Here is a 20,001-nt window from a genome sequence, read left to right as displayed (position 1 = left end):
AGATTTTGTAGAAGCCAAGTTCCTGATAGACTATTGAATTGGCCCTTCTGAATAGAAACACAGTCCTCCACGCCAAGAAGAGAAGAAATATTTAAAAAGTTTATAAACTATAGAAAGAATAGCTTTGTCATCCATATATAATGCTTAAAATATCCTCCATGGAAGTGGTTGATAGGGTAGAACGCAAAGTTGATAAGAGTGAATTGGTGATGTTGATTTGAGGTACTGTTATATATCAAAAGCTGGTTTATCAGCAGCTCAATCTTCAGATTAATAATGACTCAACTTAAATTGACTGATTTGATATTTGAGTGACAATGATTTCAGAACTTTATTGCTAAACTGATATATTATAGAACACGAAACAGCCAATTTATATCCAATATGATAACAAGTTGATGTATTTAAATTTATATCCAATCTGATGCTATTTTGTCCAACCATCTCTTACCCAACCTCAATCTTACTTGTAATTGTTTTTACATGTAACTTTTGGTGATTAATTGAAAGGGCTTTGCCCCCATTTTTCCCAAAAAAAAATATATATATAAAATAAATGTATCGACATAGTTAAATAAATAGCAAAAGTAGTATTTTAGATTATTTTTTCTGTCAGTGGAAACAAATTTTAAATGTTTAAGGAAATAGGTTTCAGCCTTTGAAAAGAAAACCAATTGGTAATTTGTCGTCTTTCAAAACTGTTTGTTGCAATAAAGAATTCATCAGTGTAATATTCAAGCTACATAACTGAGATGCTTCATTCTGTTACTCAATTTGGAACTTGATTTTGAAGACAAGAGAGTGCTATGAGAAGCTCAGTGATGCAGTGGATGGTCGGAAGAATCGAACTTGTAAGAAGGAAATTAATCTTAATCCAGGGAACAAACACAAACACTAAGCTTCAAAATAATTAATACTCATCAATGACATCCCTTACACAATCTATATATAATAATCAAGTAGAAAACTAGAAAAATCTAGAAAGTTCTAGAAATCTATAACAAACTTGTAACAAACTAAATTAGATAGCCTAAGGAACGTTTTAAGCTAAAAAACGCTCCACATCACTCATTGCAATGGGGATTTTGAGAAGTTAGTGTGCAACATGTTAGTGTTGCAATATTTGAGTGAGAAGATACTCCATGCATGCACTACCGGCGGGCCGCCGGTGTTTTGATACCGGACGGTTTATTTAGCCGCCGGTAGTTACCCTATAGTCGCCGGCGCTTTGACCGCCAGAATTTACCGGCTGTTATAGCCGCCGGAAAATGTCGCCGGTAATTGGCAATTTTTCTGTAGTGATGCATGATCTTGAAAGAAGAGAGAAGTCATCTTAGATGAGTATATAGGATATGATGATTGAGTATATTACCAAAAAAAAAAAAAGGATCATGATACCATGGTCAACATTAAGGATGAACATAACTTTGCTAATCATTGATGTTGCTTGAACTAGATGTAACTTAGAGCTCACATGCTTAAAAGTTGACTAGAGCATCTTCACCAGCAAGTCACCCAAAAGGCAGCCTTAACTTGGCTCCTAGTACTCGGCTGCTAGATTATCTTTTATCAAACAGTTTTAGTTCTAACAAATGGAGAGTTCGATGTGATTATCTGGGCACCAAGTCTCATTCTAAGAGAGCTTGCTAAGTCCACAAGCCTAATCTGAAGTAAATATCTATCATTTTCGATCATTACAAGCTGAGATAGTCATTTACTCAATCTCTTTCTCCCTTCCTCTTCTCTTACTACCATCTCTTCCCCTTCTTAATTTTCTTGTTAATTAGTTTACTCCCCTATATGTGTTCTACTTTTCTTAAGCAATAAAGATTAATTCTTTCACACTTCTTCGTGGCCTTTCACTTTCTCCTTGACCAACTCTTGATCTGATGAGATCACAAGTAATTTGGTAATAGAGTAATCTAATACTAAAGGCTAACTATTGATGTTATAAAGAAATAAAAAATCAAATTCTCTTCAACAAATTAAGAAACTTTATACAATCAAACAAGTTAGTGAAAATAAATTTTGGCTAAATTTCTTAACTCGTGTTAGGTTTGAAGGAATTAAAGGGAAAGGGAAATGGAAATGCTATTGAAATTAGTTTTCACCTATTTGTTTTGTTAAAGAGATAGTAATTGAAAAAATAATCTTTATTTCTTTTTATTTTGATGAGAAGTTGAACTTTATTTTTTTACAAAGAGAAATAATGAATGCCATGAAAATTGATAGATGTATGTTCTTCTCATTGTTGATGAGGATTCAGTAGAAAATTATCAATGAAAAAAAATGTTTTTTATCTCTAAATTAGTGGGCAAATATATATATATATATATCATTTGTGACTAATGATTATTTGTACTTGAATACATAATACATTTTAAAAATATAATCAACGTCTTATATAATAACAATTATTCTTAAACAAAAATTAGGTTACACCTCTACACAATGTGTCTGGGGTCCAAGGGGGCAGCGTCCCCTGATGGGGTTCGACCTGCCTGGTCAGGTCGCGGGGTGGGTCAAGGGGCAGCGTAAAACTTTTTTATTACATGCTTAATGATTCAGCCCTGATTATTACGTCCGGTGACCGGATGTAGCTCTACCTTCGGTCACCACTGAGTTACTCGGTATTTGCGTGGTATTGCTTGACAATACGAGAAATACCGCTCTGTGAAGACCAATACCGAGTTTTTTCTCGGTATTACTCGGTATTGCTCGGAATTTGTCTTCACATAATGGCATTTGTCGTTATTGCCGAGCAAAACCGACAAATATGTGATTTTGAGCCTGCTACGTGGCGCGATCTCAGTGCCGGCCGAACGTGGCTCTACGTCCGTTCACCGGACCAAATAAAAATTCGAGGTCCAAGGGGGCAATTGCCTCCCCTAATTTATAGATCCATGCTGCTTAAAATGTACATATCATCGCGTAGCGAGGGACTGTTTTGTGGCGAAGCAGCACAGTTTACTCAATCTCCCAATCTCAGTGGACAAAAAATTTACTAATTCTTCCTTGCTTTGGTAATCTTGACCAGTAAAACATTTTGCTATAACGATTGATTATTAGTCTTTTTTCCGTAGAAAATAGGATTTTATTATTTGTAGCTTATAGCAAATACTTATTTAAGAAATTGAGCTCACTCACCTGCGATAGAACTGACTGTTTGATAAGATAATCGGCTGAGAAATTACTATTCAGTATTCGGTTCCAGGTCTTGGTTTCCTCTCAAACAAGTCTATTATTATGTACATTGTTTAGTCATTTTCATTTATCTTATTTCCATTATTTTATATCAGCTTTCAATTTAAAACTCTTATCCTAAAATTTAATAATTCAATGTCTAATTAAAAATAATCTTCAATCTTTTTCATCCAAATTTGATAGCAAAAATGATGGTTTGAATTGCCAATATTTTAAATTCCTTTTCTACCATTTCTTTTGTGCTACAATAAGCTACTTACTACAAAGTAAATCTTGAAAATCTTATCTTCTTCTTCTTTTTTCTTTTTTTTTTGAAATGCCAAATAATTTTATTCCATAAAAAAAGGAATATAAAGAGGCAAAATTACAAAAAAAATTAATAATAATAAAGCTTATAGTACCACAATAAGCAAAATATTGCAAAGCAATAAGTTAAATAAGGCCGTGAAGCCAATCGAACTCAGAATCGCCACCCAATTGTCATGTTTGGATCATTCATTAGAGGGGGAGAAAATATAAGCAAAAAGATCCAAAAAGCCAACATTGATCACGCATATGAAAAAACCACCAAGATCGACAAAGCAAGTTGACAATCTTATCTAATGAGAGCATAATAACATGTTTTAGGGTTCTACCTACTCTTCAAATAATTAATAATCATTTATTGGCAACCTCTATTGTAGCATGGCATTGGTACGAGAAAATTAGAACTACATCAAATGAATAAAAATTAGTAAATTTAGTAGCACATCAAATACATAACAATCAACAATTTTTTTTATTAAGATTTTATTTGAAACAATTTTTTTTTTGCTTTCTAAAATAAATTTTAACACATTTTTTTATAAAAATTTTATACTAAAAAATTATTTTATAAAGCAATATTAAAGTTGTCCCAAACAAAAGCTTCGTTTGAGACTAGCTTTTTTTACTTGTTTCTTGAAGCAACTTTTTACTACAAAAATTTTAATTTTTTAAACAAAATCTGTTTCAAGAAGCAGTAAAAAAATATACCAAACAAAACCTTAGACTTCGTTTGAGACATCTTTTTTATTGCTTTTTAAAACAATTTTCTAATACTAAATTTTAATTTTTTTGCTAGAAAACTACTTAAAGAAAAAGTAAGAAAGCTATCCCAAATAAAGACTAAGGCTTTGTTTGGGACGGCTTTTTTATTGTTTTCTAAAACGGAGTTTTAGTACACAAATAAAAAAAAATTGTAAAAAAGCCGTCCCAAACGAAGTCTAAATCAGATGAAGCAACGCAAAATAAAAAATTAACTTAACCCATCACCAAAATAATTTATGAGATCACCCATCAAAACTCTTTATACAATTTCATACTACATTTTAGACAGCAAATTCACAAAATTCTACACTAACAGAAGCAGATCTTACAAAATTTTTATTCTGTGAGATGTTTAGCTCCACAACTAAACATGTAGAGTAGGTTATAACAAAGGCATGAAGCCTGAACAAAAATAACTCAACAGCTCCACCACACATCTCAAAAAACTCACAATCAGAACACAATTCTCACTAAAATTCAAACAAGAGGAAGATATGATTTGCTTGTATTTGTTTCATCAAGTAGTCATAGCTTCTCAACCAACTCTATGTGAAATGGTCTGGTACAAGGACTTGAGCTGAGTGTTCCACTTGTCTATAGCAGCATATTTTTTCATTCCCTTAGATCTGTGAAAGATGCAAACAAATTAAGCTAGCTGGCGATTATAGAATAGTGGGTATGGACGGAGAATAAATGAGGGTGAACCTGTCACTCCGCTCTAAAAGCCGGTTGACTTGATCTATGTGACCTTGGATACGATTATCCAGAATTAAAGATACCAAGAGCTGCTCGACGTCTTTCTCCGGCACGTTAAGCTCCTAACACAAAATTCAAAATCTTTAGCTAGCGCATCTCATGTGTTATAGCTAGGGGTGTCAAATCAGGATTTCTGATTGGGTTCGGGTTGAACCTGTAACTGACCCGAGTTTATATGGATCGACCATAACCCGACCCAATTATGTAAACGGGTTGGAAATTCGGACCCCGACCCAACCTGTCGTGTTATTGGGTTGACCCGACCTGACGGTTGACGGCGATGGAGGGATGGCGGGATGGCGGGGCATGCGACATGACATGGGCAGCCTTGGGCGGGTGCGGGAAGCTCAAACAGCCTCGAGCACGGGCGCGAGTAGCTCGGACGCAACAAGTGCAGGGGTGGGTAGGCGCGGGCTGCTTGGACACGACACATGCAGGCTCGGGCAGTGCGGTCAGCTTATTTCAAACGGGTTTCTGGGTCAACCCAAACCCAATACGTTTTTTCAAACATGTCAAGTCCGGGAACTCGAACCCGACCCATTTTGAAATCAGGTCGGATCTAACCCAAAATTTTCGGGTCGGATTTTCTTGTCGTGTCAAATATCGACACCCCTAATTATAGCATTGCTTTTAAACATTCACAGCTTCAGTTAATAAACGATATCATGGTGAAAATCACAGGAGCGTAACAAAAGATGAACAAAATCATTTTGCTGGTGAGAAACATTTGAAGTTGACTAATGGTCACCTTTGAAATGAAAGGGATTCGAATCCGAGTGTATGGCTTAATAAGCTTGACCAAAACCTGGGTCCTGATCTTCTTTAATAGATCCTCAATGTAATTGCGGATGAAAGGATCGTCCATAATTGTTTTCCTGTTGCTCTGTGTGGAGCATTATCAAAGCAGCAACTATATGAGATACATTTAGTAAAAGTGTTGTAATGTATTATATAAGAGACTGAAGTCAACCTTCAAGATTTTTTCAAATTCAAATATCTCATTTCTCTGATATGCAGCTATCAGATTTGTCATTGCTAAGATTTCAGGGTCGTTTTTATATCTGCAAAAAATGTAAGAGTTAGGTGAAATAATGCAAGCAATGTAGCAAAAGTTAAATAGGGAGAACACTTCATCTAATCAACTCACGGCTTTGCTTCTTGTCCATCAAATGGGTTCACTTCAGATTCCATTAGCATATTGGCCAGAACAAGATATCTGAAATTCAAGTATGAAAGATCAGCAGATTTAAACAATTGCAAAATCATAAAATTACAAATCCAAGCATACTTGAGACACTGAATACGCCTGTGATTTCCAGCTTCATCATAGTTCTTGAATGCTTCAAAGAAGTCAGTTGCAGCATCAGCCCATTGACCATCAGCCATATGCATTTTACCACCACATTCATGGATTATCCCCATAATTCGAGGATGAGGTATGGCTGATTTGATTGAAAGGGCCTTCTGATATAATTGCTGTCATAATTCATGAGTTAAATAGTTCAATCTTTTGCAAGCTTGCAAGAAGAGTAAATGAATGAAGAATCCAGGGGAAGATAGAATCGCAATTACATGACTAAATTTTGTCAAAAAAAAAAAAGAAGAAGCCTGCAGAAGCAAAATTCACTGTTTTTGTAGAAATTTTGTTTACCAGTGCTGTTTAACTGGCAGTTCATACATACAACTACTTCAGAAATAATCTTAAATCATTATATGCATAAACTGCTTCCAAAGAGAAGTAGAAGCCCAAAAGCTGGAAAAAGTTGGAGCCAAACAAGCCTTAAGAGTTCTCGGTCAAGCATCCAACTATTAAGGCTTCGTTTGGGACGGCTTTTTTATTACTTCTTAAAACAGAATTTTAGTACAAAATTTTTATTTTTTGTACTAAAACTCCGTTTTAAAAAGCAATAAAAAAGCCATCCCAAACGAAGCCTAAATTGATAAGAAAATCAAGGGTCATCTGACGAGTAAGCAGTACAGACTTTCAATTCAAAAATAAAAGCATCAATGGCATTTCCTATTGTTGAAATCCAAAGGAGGAAGAAGATCTTATTGAGAGATCTTTCTTGCAAGATCTAGAGAGGGAGAGAGGAGGGAGAGAGGAGAGGGAGGAGACGTGAGCCAAACTATGCAAAATTCTTTATTTCCTTGGCTTCCTATTACAAGCCTAAAAACCCTTATTTAAAGACTCCTAAGAGCTATACAAATAGCTCCACACATGGCTACAAATGCCAAAACAAGAAACCTAAAACAATCCTAAATCTAGGAACAAATACACAACAATCTCCACCTTGAGCCTAGATTTACAAAAAATAAAAGATAACTACTGTTCTTAAAGAACAGCCTGTCGGTCTCCTCCGCCAAAAGCGTCCACTGACATTCTAGCTCCACCTCCCGACAGATTTCCTGTCGCACTGCGTCCAACGCAGCCAATCCCGAGCACCCCTAGCCCGGCTTCCGCGCCCTGTGCATCCACCAGCACCCTGCACCTTAGTACCCGCGCCCTGAGCCTCCAGCCCGCGTCCAAACGCCACAAGCCCGCGCCCGTGCCTTGCACTCATGGGGTCTCTCTCCGACCATATCCTGCACGTATCCACCCGTGCAGCGAGCCCTGCGCCTTCACCTGCGCTCCGCTCGTCACCAGTGCCCCACGCTCCTATGCGGACTCCTCGTGCACCGCACGACCTCGCATCTTCAAGCGCCCCTCACTTTCAACCCTGCTCTCCAAGAGCAGCCGACACTACCTCAATGTCTCCTGGACTCCACCTGAAGTCCAAAACTCCACCACCAAAGAAGATCTGTTATCTTCTTTATTACTACAAAATGCAAACCAACTCAAGCTTTCAGATCCACTTTAATCCACTGCATACAACGTGTAATCTTCCTCTGTCATCCCAAAACTTCTGCATCTGAATCCTGATCAAGAACTCCGCCTTGAATAAATTTCCTTCTTGAAGACAGGAATCTCCAAGAAGCGTACTAGACCAGCCAAACTTCGTTCGGCCTTTCACTTTCGCCGTTGGCAGGCTTCTTGCCGTCGACAGTGTCCTTCTTTGGCTGATTTGTTGGCGACAAGATTTCAAGCTCAGCCGCAAGTCCTTCTTCGATCAGCTTCTTCAACCAGTGGAGAAGCCCAATTGGCCGTTCACCACAAAGATCTCCTCACTCAAGAACCGGTAATCAAGAAGCTTTGCTTGTAATGCCCGCGTGTGGCCTTTACACTCCGGCCCAACTCCAATGCTTGCTGTACGCCGCCGTCCGATTCCTCTCCCAAAAAAAAAAAAAAAAAAACCCAGCGGTCAAAAACCACGCCGCCGAGTCCAACCCGATGCTGACGCCATATGCATGCAGATGCTCAAGATGTCTCGCTCCTGATTCTTTCGATCAAGAACGAACTTTTGCTTCCGTTTGAACCCGTCCGCACCGGTAACGTCGCCGGACATCCGACCTGTTTGGCCGATCTTCTAGCCGAACGCGCTCCCTTCGCCGAGCCCGCCTCCTCTCTTTTTTTGGACCGAACACCTTCCTCCTTCCTTGATCACCGCCAAGGCTCTGATACCAAATTGTTGAAATCCAGAGGAAGAAGATCTTCTTGAGAGATCTTTCTTGCAAGATCTAGAGAGGGAGAGAGGAGGGAGAGAGGAGAGGGAGGAGACGTGAGCCAAACTATGCAAAATTCTTTATTTCCTTGGCTTCCTATTACAGGCCTAAAAACCCTTATTTAAAGACTCCTAAGAGCTATACAAATAGTTCCACACATGGCTACAAATGCCAAAACAAGAAACCTAAAACAATCCTAAATCTAGTAACAAATACACAACACCTACTTAAAAGAAAGTAACAGTATGCAGTATTAGCTTTAACAGTGACAAATACAAGGTCCAGAAAGTATATCAAGAGAATTTGGTAGAGGATAACCAAATTCTTATTAATTCTAGTTTTAGGATTACAATTTAATATGCATAAACTAAGCTTTGTCATACCAAATACTAAATTGCAAAAAGATGTTTAGCTCACTTAAACCTATCAAGCATGGATAATTACTAAGGATCAACCATCAAAGACGAATTTTTTTAATAATCAAACTACCAAAAAAAAAAAAAAACTATCACAATATCTCTATTGGAAACTGTCTCTTGCCTAATTCAAAATGTGACGGGTGCATGCATTTTTAATATTTTAAGTTTTGTTTCTTTATTTGTAGACGGTAATAACTAGCTGATCCCAAATAGAGAAGATATGGTTAATGATGATGATGATGCAGACAGTAAGTAGTAAAACCAGAAAGATCAATAACAAAGGAAGGGGAACACCATCATGCCACTGCCTGTAAGAAATCAGTCAAGATGTACAAAGTTACAACAGAACGGGTTCAATCCCCCATTTTTGAAAAACTTATCATCTGTAGCATGACGCGAAATTGATTCTATTTCAATTTATTCCAGGTAGACGTTTGAACCAGTCCGAATCATTTCTGAGATGACTCAAAATTAAAATTTAGAAGTTATTGAAGGGTGGGTTTGAACTGGACCACTATATGCTAGTTTGTATATATTATTCTAAATATTTATAAATATATAATGTTTCAAGTAGGCTTGAATCCAATTTCAAGGAATTCACTGTAAACTCAAAATCAACACCAAAGTGACACCCCAGCTCGAAAGATAACTTGAACTGGTTCACATTTATATCCATTTGATAATAACTGAGTTGCAGTTTTGGGTACTTAGTAACCTATGTAATGGTTGCAAGAAGGTCATAATGATATTTCAAGTAATATTAATTCAGCTTCATTCATGCATCATAAAGTCATTTCTTACGGCTAAAATATATTGATAAAAAAGAAACTCCTACGCATGCTAAATAAAAAATTCAAAAGGTTGCTAAAGAAAGGAAAGGGCTGATCAAACTGCACCATGAAATGACTGACAACAAAATTTCTTGTAACATGAAAAGAAAATCACCCTCATAAGTGTTCATACAGTGCTTCACTTAAGAGTATCCTTTGGATCCTTAAGATGGATAACAACAACAAAAAATCTAAGTAAATAAATTTTTTTAACGCTAAATGGCATGTAACAAGTAAAACAGTCAACTGCATAGTTAGTAAAATGACAAAAAAGATGCAAACATAAGACAAAAAAGACTACACAAAATCACACCTTCAATTTCTTGTTGTTTTTTGTCTCTGTATACATTTGAATCTCAATAGCATACACCTCCAATAGTTGAGTACCCTTTTTATGATCATCAGTGCCATCTTCTCTTTGACAAGATTTGTGGAGTTCTTTCAGTATCTACAAGTATGAAAGAAAATAAGAATTGTGCCTGCATGCGTAATGCTGGATGAGCCAAGAAAAAATCAATTTCAAGTAGAGCAGTAGAGCATGCCTTGTTCATTTTACCATATTCACCAACATCAAACCAAATTTTGCATAGTTTCAGGTTAGTTTTAAACCATAGCCTCTGCAAAATAAACAGGTGTAATTTCAACAAACAAGAAAGGACAGGGAAAGTCAGGGGCTGAGGGGTAGATGAATGTGCAAACGCAATAGGTTATAATGGGAAAGATGTCAGGCCTCATTCTTCGCCTCTTCAAGTGCCTTTAGTGTTGTCTGGTAAAACTCCTGCAGAAGACCAAAATTCTGACCTGCTGGTCCGGAGACAAAATCCATGATGTTGTTGATACATTTTTCACTGTAGTTGCGTGTGACAGCGGATTTGATGTAGGTTAGCATTTCCCTATAGGATTCCATCATCTCCTTATACTTCCCAAGTCGATAATAAAGCTTAACAGTTTGCTTTAGAGCTTTGAACCCCCTAGTTATCAAGAAAAAAAGGCTAAACTTGTAAGGAGCTAAAAAAACAGGCAAAGATCTAAGTACCAGGACCGCACAGCAGCATAAAAAAAATTGTGACAACCATGGCCTGTTAAACCATGCAAGTGTGGGTAAAAGATATTGCCAATTAAGTATAAAAAATGCCCTTTAATATAGAACAATTGCATGGAAATTATCATTTTATGATTGAAACGTTACTTGAATCTAGAAATTAAATACATCATATAACACTTCAAAATAATGATATGTTCATGTTACACTATCAATGAAGAAATATGTACGTTCATGAGAGGGATCATAAAACACAAAAAGGGACGACTAAGAATAGTCATTGCCTTGAGAATATCTAGAAAACAGCTATTATTATTCAGTAAGTGCATATAAGTTCTCATAAGATGCAATACTAATTCCATAGAAGGAAAGCATGAAACCTCGCTAAACGCTGAGGAGAAACCCCACTAGGCTCAAATAATTAAAAAAACATGAATACTTCATCTCACAAGCTACATGAAAGTATATAGTTCAACCATTTAAATAAGGATAAGAGGAACCAGTTGACTAAAATGATAAAAAAGTATTAAATGTATTTAGAAATTAAGGCATGGGTAAGATGGCTAAGATACCAATAAAATATTTGAAATGTTTCCCTACTAAAAGAATAAAGCTTCTTGCTTGTAAAGTAAAACATTTATCACCAAAGCTACATATCCTCCAATAGAAAGTATTATTAGGTAATGGTTCAGATTTATATTAGTTTTTCAGTTGTATTTTTTTTAGGTTCTTGTGTAGCTTTATTTTGCCATTGATGTCTATAAATAGTTGTAATAGGCTGTAAGCCTGTAATAGACACAAGCCAAGCAAATCAATAAGATTTCTGTCCAAGATTATTAAAACCTCTCCCTCCCCTCTCTCGCTCTCCCTCTCTCCCATTTCTCTCCAAGAATCCTCCAAGAATCCCAACAAATTGGTATCAGAGCCAAGTGGAGGAAATCACAGGGAAGGAGGAAGGTGTTCTTGTAGTCCAAAAAGAGAGAGGCGTTTAGGAGGTCTCAGCAAAACTGACCAGAGTTAGGAGTGCTACAATCAGGACGATCGACACTAATGAACATGTGTGGGTGGACACGCGGGAAGGCATTGCGCGTGAATGAGACCTAGATTGGGTCGGGCCTCTCAGGGCAGCAGGCTAGTTGTAGAAAGCATGCAGGCTCGTAAGTGAGGGCTAGAGCAGCAAATTTGGGTCACGTAAGTGGTTGCACACGAGGCCTTGGGATCGGGGTGTGGACGTGCGCGAGAAAACACTCGCAAGAACGCGGATCGGAAGGCTGGAGGTTTGGGTCACGTATGGATGCGAAGTTAGGCTAGAGGCCTATGTAGCGCATGATAGAACCACGTGCACGAGCGCGTGAGCGCTGGCGAATGTGGGCGTAGGCGCACGTGGGCACAAGCGCTGGATGAAGGGTGCAGGCCACAGGAAGACACACGCAGGGAGCGGGGAGGGGGTTCGAACAGGGCAGACACTACACAGAAGGTGCGGGTGCTATGGATCGGAGCAGGGCGTTTGGTGAAGATACAGAGGGTGGGGGGAGAAGATCGGGTTGAATCTGAATTAGATAGAGCTTAAGCTTGGGCTCCTGAGGTTAGATTTGTCTCCAAGAATCCCGACAAGTATGATAAATGAACAGCCATAAGCAAGTAAGAATTTGTTGTCATCAGATCCTAAGGAACAAAAAACCAAATAAATTGAGCTATTTGGAACAGCCTCGAATCTAGAATAAGTCCTGAACAAACCAAGAACTAGATAGGAAATGACACAAAATATTGGCTTGTCTTGGTTCAAGAGAGTAAAAAATTCAAGTCACATTCCTGAATTAGAAAAATCAAAAGACTCTGGTAACTTCTCCATTATGTTAGAAGTCACACTGCCAACTATAGTGAACTTAATAGTTCAGCACGAGCGCAAAACAGTCTGCCCTTTAACCTCTAGAACACTCACAAACACTCAAGAGTTTGGGAAAATACATCCTCTAAGCTAAACTCTAGATGAAATGAACTAAAGGAGGCTCCCTATTTATAACCTAAAAATGAATCATCTGTGGGGATCTCCAAACTAAAGCCCAATCACATAAAGACGAGAAAGATATACATTTGTAAAACATGAAAAAATGTTGTTTCAAGGCGTTCCCATTCTGATTCTTGATACACGTGCAAGCGAACAAAAATGTGAGTGATGATGCACTTAAATAGAAACGATAATAAACATAAATATGAAATTGCAAGTGCAACTCCATGACAGCATATTCATGTGAACGAATGCCATTTTGGATCACACAAATCTCCAACAATTGTTTCACGTGAATGCCTCTGAGCAAAATAAAATGAACAAAGCATATTACAAGTCACGAGTGTACGAGTACCCTATAAAACATACACGCTTACAACTTGAGAAAGGGAACCCATATACATCATGTGAATATGTTATACACCCAGTATACGCATACTTCTAAAAAGAAATAAAATTGTACAGTATCGCATGTCACGGGTTGCACGATTGCTTTTTAATAAAGTGTGTGGGATGCATGAAATCACCAAAATAAAGCTTCACTATGTGTCCCCTATACTATAGCGCAAGTGTATCTAAGACATGCAAATGCAGTGTACAAGCACACAAAGAAGTGTATGTGTACCTTTAATTATGCAAGTGCAATGCATATGTACATAAAAAATCGTGTGAATACACAAATGCACATATTAAATGCTTTGAAATTCGTGTAGGTGTATCATGCAAGGAATTATGAAACATACAAGAGCATTGCGTGAATGCAGCATGAAATTTTATATAAAAAAGCCCCCAAATTCTAAAGTTATTTTTTCGGGGCTTAATTTTTTATAAAAAATTTAAAAATCAATATATATCAAAATTTGAATATTTAAAGTGAAATTAATCAACTATAACTTCAAACAAAAATTCATCAATCTTCCAAAACTGTTTGTTGGGGGTGATAAATTTGAAAATAAATTCAACCCAACTAGAGCAAATGTCTTGTTGATCGTACTGCCAAGATTCATTCTCAATGATCTATCGCTAGTAAGGATATGACGCATGTACTCTAATCCATGATTTTGCTGCCAAATGATATGAAAAATAACTTGTTATGACCAGGGCCTTCTGATTGAGAGGTTTTGCTACAAAATAACATCATTATATTATGATTACAATCAAAGCCCGTATGTACTCCAAAAAATCCAAACCCTTGATTAATGAATTATAAGGTATACTTGATATGACACATAACCATCTGTTAGCTAAGGTTTACTCAAATCAATCCTCTTAAACAAATATCCATCATAAATCTACTAGTAACCCTTAGACGAAGCAACCAATAGTTACTAACAAAGATTTTATGGTCAGGTTGGGTCGACAACCTTTTCTAAATAAATAAACTAAGGATCAAGGCTTCCTAGGACCATAAGATTTTGATCAAGCACCTCATCATTCCACCACCACCCGCTTTAATAAAGCGATGATAAATTTTAAATCTTAAAATTCAAATCCAAATCTGAATCCTAAAGCTGTTGATGCTATATTACCAAGAATTGAATGTTTATCTAATGGTTAGCCTTAATCGATAGTTTTCTCATGTTACCTAGAGGGGTAATTAACCATAGGGGCTTATGCCTATGGGAAACTGGGAACCAGATCTTAAGTCCACGTGAAATGAGGGAGAAATCTCTAGGTAACGTCTCATCTACCCAGAAACTTAATCAATTAAAACTCTCCTCTTTAAAAAAAGATGTGAACAGGCTGAGGTGTGAATTTTTTAAGCCAACAATTTTATAAAACATATCTTTTAAGCCTGCAAAGAATCCTTTTTGCATAGTATTCTTGAGGTATATCCCCATTTTAATCATCCAACATTGATTTTGTAAGTTATATCATCATTTATATCTCCATTCTTTTATATAATAGATACGTAAAATATATCACTTAGATATCACCTTATTTAAAGAAAAAAAAAGCTTGATAATTATTAAAATTACACCATCTAAATTTGCAAACCATATATATTCAATCTTTATGCTACTAATTCTAAATCTTTTATCTACAAGTTATTTTCTCCGTTTTTCTAATATTTTACTTACTTCAGTGACTACCTCACCATGTAGAACTATATCATCATAAAAAAAAATTACACATCAAGGCACCTAAATTTTAATATAATTTGTAAAAATCTCCATAATCAGTATAAAAAAGATTTGAACTCAATAATCATATTATCACATTTCTTTTGCTCTCTATACTGTTTCTTTAATTGTGAATACAAAAATTGCTTCCATGGTAGATATTTTTGTCATTAAACCAAATTTGTTGCCAAAATTGATGTAGTTTTTCTAATTCCATTACGATACTCTCTTCCATAGCTAGCACAATCTTAAACATCACGTTTGTTCATAAATATTAGAGCGAAGATTCTTCACTAATCATTTGACATTCACTTATTTTTTAATTTTCTATTGAAAATATTTATAGAGCAAATCAAGATAATATCTCCCATAACTCTCTAAATTTAAAAATACAAGAGCTCTCATCTATGATGCATCGACACGCCTCTTGAAGAGAGAATGCAGTGTCAGACACGGACACGTGCCCGACACGGCTAGGACACGTGTCAGACATGGCATACATGTGTCTGATTAAAATAATGTTTAAATTTAACCCGACACCACTGGGACACGTTTTGGACACGGCTGGGACACGTGTGACCTAATTTTTTAATTGTAAATATATGATATCCAATGAACTATTATGAGAGATAACTAGAGAATTAGAGAAGTATAGAAGTAAATAAATACATTCTTTGTGATTTAGATTAGATGATAAAGAAATATTATGGGAGAGACCTAGCGAACTAGAGAAGTAAAAAGATATAAAGAGAAACCAAATTTTATTATATGATATCCAATGAAATATTGTAAATCTTTCTCTTGTTGAACCAGAGTTGAAAACAGTGATATTCAATGATGATGATATTGAAGACAAAAAACAAACCTCTAAAGCTAATCCTAGTAGTTGAAGCTTGAATGCTTGATGTTGTAGTAAGTGATTATTTGCTTATATTTTTGTGGTTGTACTAGACATTTTGTACAAAATATTTTATATTATAAGCTAGACAAGTTATCATGTCATTTATTTATTATTGTTTGTCATTTTTAATATGATGTTACATTAATATCTATACACTATACAAAAAAAATGTAATCCCGTGTCCTATATTTTCAAAAAAAATCGTGTCCCGTGTCCGTGTCGTGTCGTGTCCGATTCGCCGTGTCCGTGTATGTGCATCATAGGCTCTCATTTGTAAGATCTCTCTTTTGGACCTAAAAACATTTCATTTATGCATCTTGTTCAAAGTTATCTCCAGTAAACCTTTTGGATAAAGCTATAATATACTTCAATATATTGTCTTATAATTTTTCAAAATAATTTATTCCTTTAAACTCTCATTTAATACAACAACATCATCAAGCCTTTGTCCCACTACGTGGGGTCGGCTACATGAATCATTTTTCTCCATTGTGTCTTGTTAAAAGTCAAATTCTCGTTTAAATATAATAAAGAAAGATCATTTCTAATAAAATCTCATTTAATAAAACGTCTAAATAGCATTTCTATCTCTCCTCAATATCTTCATCTTTAACCAAGATCTGATTATCTACACTTCTTATGCCATTAACTTGATCTCTAGATATCTAATCTTTTGCCTTAGCTACTCTAAATATCTTATCATTTTCCTTCATTAGTGTGAAGCCTGTCATATATATCATAAAAAAATTGTAGCTTTTAATTTACACTACAATCTTTACGAGAATTCTAACTTTCTTACAATAATTCTAAGCAAAATAGTATCAATTATCATCACAATCTAAAAATGCATTTTCCTTCATAACCCTTTTTACCTGTAATGCTACAAGAAAGCATTTTCAGCATATCCAGTATTCAGTCCCAACCAAGGTATTAATCCTGTAACTGAAATTTATTGCTTTAAAATTGCAAGTAATTGCAAACATGTTTTGATTTGATACATCATCTCATTACAAAAACCAGCAGCTTGTCCCAAATTGATTCCAACGCTCACAAAAAAATGTTATATCAGCTTTCTGATAGACCATACGCTAATGCCAATAAATATTTCATCCATGTAAGAACATAAAATGTTGGTGCGACTTGTTTACCGTGTCCTAGAAATGCTTCAGTCGCTACCATCACAATGTTGGCAAGTGTATAAAGCGGAAGACAAAAACGTTAAAATCTATTAAAAGATTTCAGCATCTTGTAAAGCATGTAACTTAACAATATATAAAAACAGCATAAAAGCATACCACTCTGCTTTTTCAGGCTCCATACGCACAACTTCAGCAAAACCAGATAATGCACCCTCTGGATCAGTTTCAACAAGACCTGCAAAATAATTTAAATTTTCAAAATGGGATTTGAAGAGTATGTACTAAAATTATAATGTGATTGACATAGGTCAGGAGTACCAAGTGGTATTCTATAGCATCGACAAGACATTAGCAAACACCACTTCTCAGGCAAAAAATGGACAAAGGTGTTTCTAATCATTTATGGAAGAATACCAGCAGCAAATGCCTTTCGCAAAAATAGTAACATACTGATGAAATATTAAGCTTGAATTGCAATTACAGCGTTATTTTGGACGGCTTCTATGCTTAAAACTGTAAAAATAATCCCAACTAAGATTAAATAATGAAAATTAGGCACATTCTGATGCAGGATTATAGCTTACCAGACTTCCACCGTAACTTGTGATCTCTATTGAGTTCAACATGACTTGCAACCAGCATGACCATTAAATTATTTTCTATATTAAATTGTAAGTGTGTGCCTAATTAATTAATTTTAACATGTTTTAAATACTTCATATAATTTCCTCTCTATATAACAAAAAGCAGCATAATGTAACAATTATTTTGGTTTTCCAGAAATCACGTTCACCAGGCCTAAAACCCTATTTAACCGGCCCTTACTTTTCTTTTGCTGTTCGTTAGCTCTTTATAAGACAAAACTTTTTAATTGTGACCATGGTTAATTGTGTCTCTATTTAGAACTAGCAGCAGAAATTTATAAGTGTTCTTCAAACACACCATCATTTCCAGTTTTCACCCCTCTCTGAGCAGAACCAATTTGGCAAAGAAAATACGCTCCTAAAAGAACAGTTTGTCATTATGAAAAACAAAATGCTGGGATACCGGATAAGAAAGCTGGAAAAAAAAAACGACAAAAAAACAAGGTCAAAAGTACAAATGACATTCAAACAACATAATACATTATTCCTGCGAAGCATGCAAATCAACGAAAAAAGGTTGATCAGTAAATAACGATATCAATCAAATACAACCATAACAAAAGCCATGCATACGATTTCTACGCGTATGACATTTACCTTTAGAATTGTAGTATTGGTTCTCGATATCAACATCCTGTTCCTCCTGTTCCTCCTCCGAATACTCAAAGCCATAATCCTCCATATCAGCGTCTGAAACCAGCACCAGCGTCAGCGTCACCAAATAAAAGTTAAAGCAAAGTAATAAATATTCAGTATTGCAACGCGAGAAGGCTACAAATGAGAAAAACAACTGACGGTACGAAAGTAGACAAAATAAAAATTATCAAATTCAACCAGCTACTGGAACCCAATAAATCAATTCTACGAATCTCGCATTGATGAAAAGAGGAAGACAGTATGGGATGAGGCTTTGTGCCCAGAGAGTGGACGACAACGACACAGTGTGGTCGCAGAGATAAAACCTAGAAACCGCACGATGGCTCACCGGAACCCATGATTCCCGCGGCTAATTAGCCAAAGGGGTGGAAGCCCTGGCTCAAGAGAGGAAACACGATCTAGATTAGGGTTCTTCGCATATTTTGCAGCGATTTCCTCGTGAGCAAGAGCATCGAGGCGATCTCCAGTAAAACGAATGGGCAACTAGGAAGAAATAAAATGGTAGATTATATCAAGGGGGTGTATTATTTATTCCTGTATTTAAATTAAATGAAAATATATTTATTATTTTAATTCATTTATTATTTGCTAATTAAAAGAAAAATACTATTTATTTCTAACTCTTCTTGTTTAGTCAAGCTCGCTAAATTTTGTGTTGAGTTTGAGCTCTAGCTAGACTTGAGCTCATTTACTGAGCTCAAGCTTGGCTAAAGTGATATTAAGCTCAGGCTCAACTAGAATGCTCGAGCTCCATAAATAAATAAATAAACTCGAAATTGACTTAGTTATAATTCTAAAAAATAATTAATTAAATTAATATAAATACTTAATTTTAACTAATATTAATTGAACATGCATGTCAAGATAATAAGCTGATCGAGTTAATATAATAAATGAGCTCTAATTTAAATTTGAACTCAAACTTGATGGTTCAATAAATTTGCAAAAGCCTTCTTTCATAAATAATTTTTCTTTTTTTTTTAATGATTTTTTTCGTAAATAAGTACAATAAAAATTACGTCTTCATTAAAAATAACTTTTTTTATTGCTTTAACTCAATTATAATATTTGTTTTATCACTATTTTTCATTGATTTAAAAAAAAATTACACTAGAAAACTACTTTCTACAACCATTTAAAAAAACCACAAAAGTATTATAAAGTAATAAGAAAATTGTCCAAAATAACTTATAAGACTCCATTTGGAATAATTTTTTTTACTAATTACTTTTCAGATCAATCATTATTGTTTTGATACTCTCAAAAATATTTAGAACTAAAAATCTATTTTTTTTATAATAGCTTGAAACAATTATTTTCTCAACAACAATTTTTCAAAATAATTTAAAAAAAAGTCTCTCTATTTTTGCACATTAACTTTCTAATACAAAATATTTTTTTAAAGCAACGAAAAATTAATGTAGAAGAGCTATCCAAAAAGAAACATAAATCTCTTAATAATAAATTCTGAAAAATTGGGAAAAATGTTATATTTACAAATCAGTATAACTATGATTAAATATTTTATGATACATAACTATTTATGATGCATTTTAGTTCATACCTCCTATAAATATTGTTCTGCTTACACATAATATATTAAGTGTTAT

The 20,001-nt window shown here is 35.3% G+C and overlaps 1 protein-coding gene across 1 annotated transcript; it reads right to left on the bottom strand.

Moving 5' to 3' along the window:
- Positions 1-4,502: 4,502 nt before the first annotated feature.
- On the bottom strand, positions 4,503-18,899 carry LOC110106017 (COP9 signalosome complex subunit 2). The gene is made up of 12 exons (XM_020835737.2): positions 18,720-18,899; positions 18,332-18,424; positions 17,247-17,325; positions 10,608-10,848; positions 10,420-10,494; positions 10,191-10,325; positions 6,317-6,504; positions 6,176-6,244; positions 5,999-6,089; positions 5,777-5,911; positions 4,978-5,090; positions 4,503-4,898 (listed from the first exon to the last, which is right to left on the bottom strand). The coding sequence occupies exons 1-12, from the start codon at positions 18,727-18,729 to the stop codon at positions 4,808-4,810; spliced, it is 1,320 nt and encodes a 439-aa protein (XP_020691396.1). The 5' UTR covers positions 18,730-18,899; the 3' UTR covers positions 4,503-4,807.
- Between the last annotated feature and the right edge of the window lie 1,102 nt (positions 18,900-20,001).

This window comes from Dendrobium catenatum, unplaced genomic scaffold (assembly GCF_001605985.2).
Source record: "Dendrobium catenatum unplaced genomic scaffold, ASM160598v2 fragScaff_scaffold_9, whole genome shotgun sequence".
Classification (NCBI taxonomy): domain Eukaryota; kingdom Viridiplantae; phylum Streptophyta; class Magnoliopsida; order Asparagales; family Orchidaceae; genus Dendrobium; species Dendrobium catenatum.
Note: the sequence above shows the minus strand (reverse complement) of the source record. Positions and strands in the feature narration are given on the sequence as shown.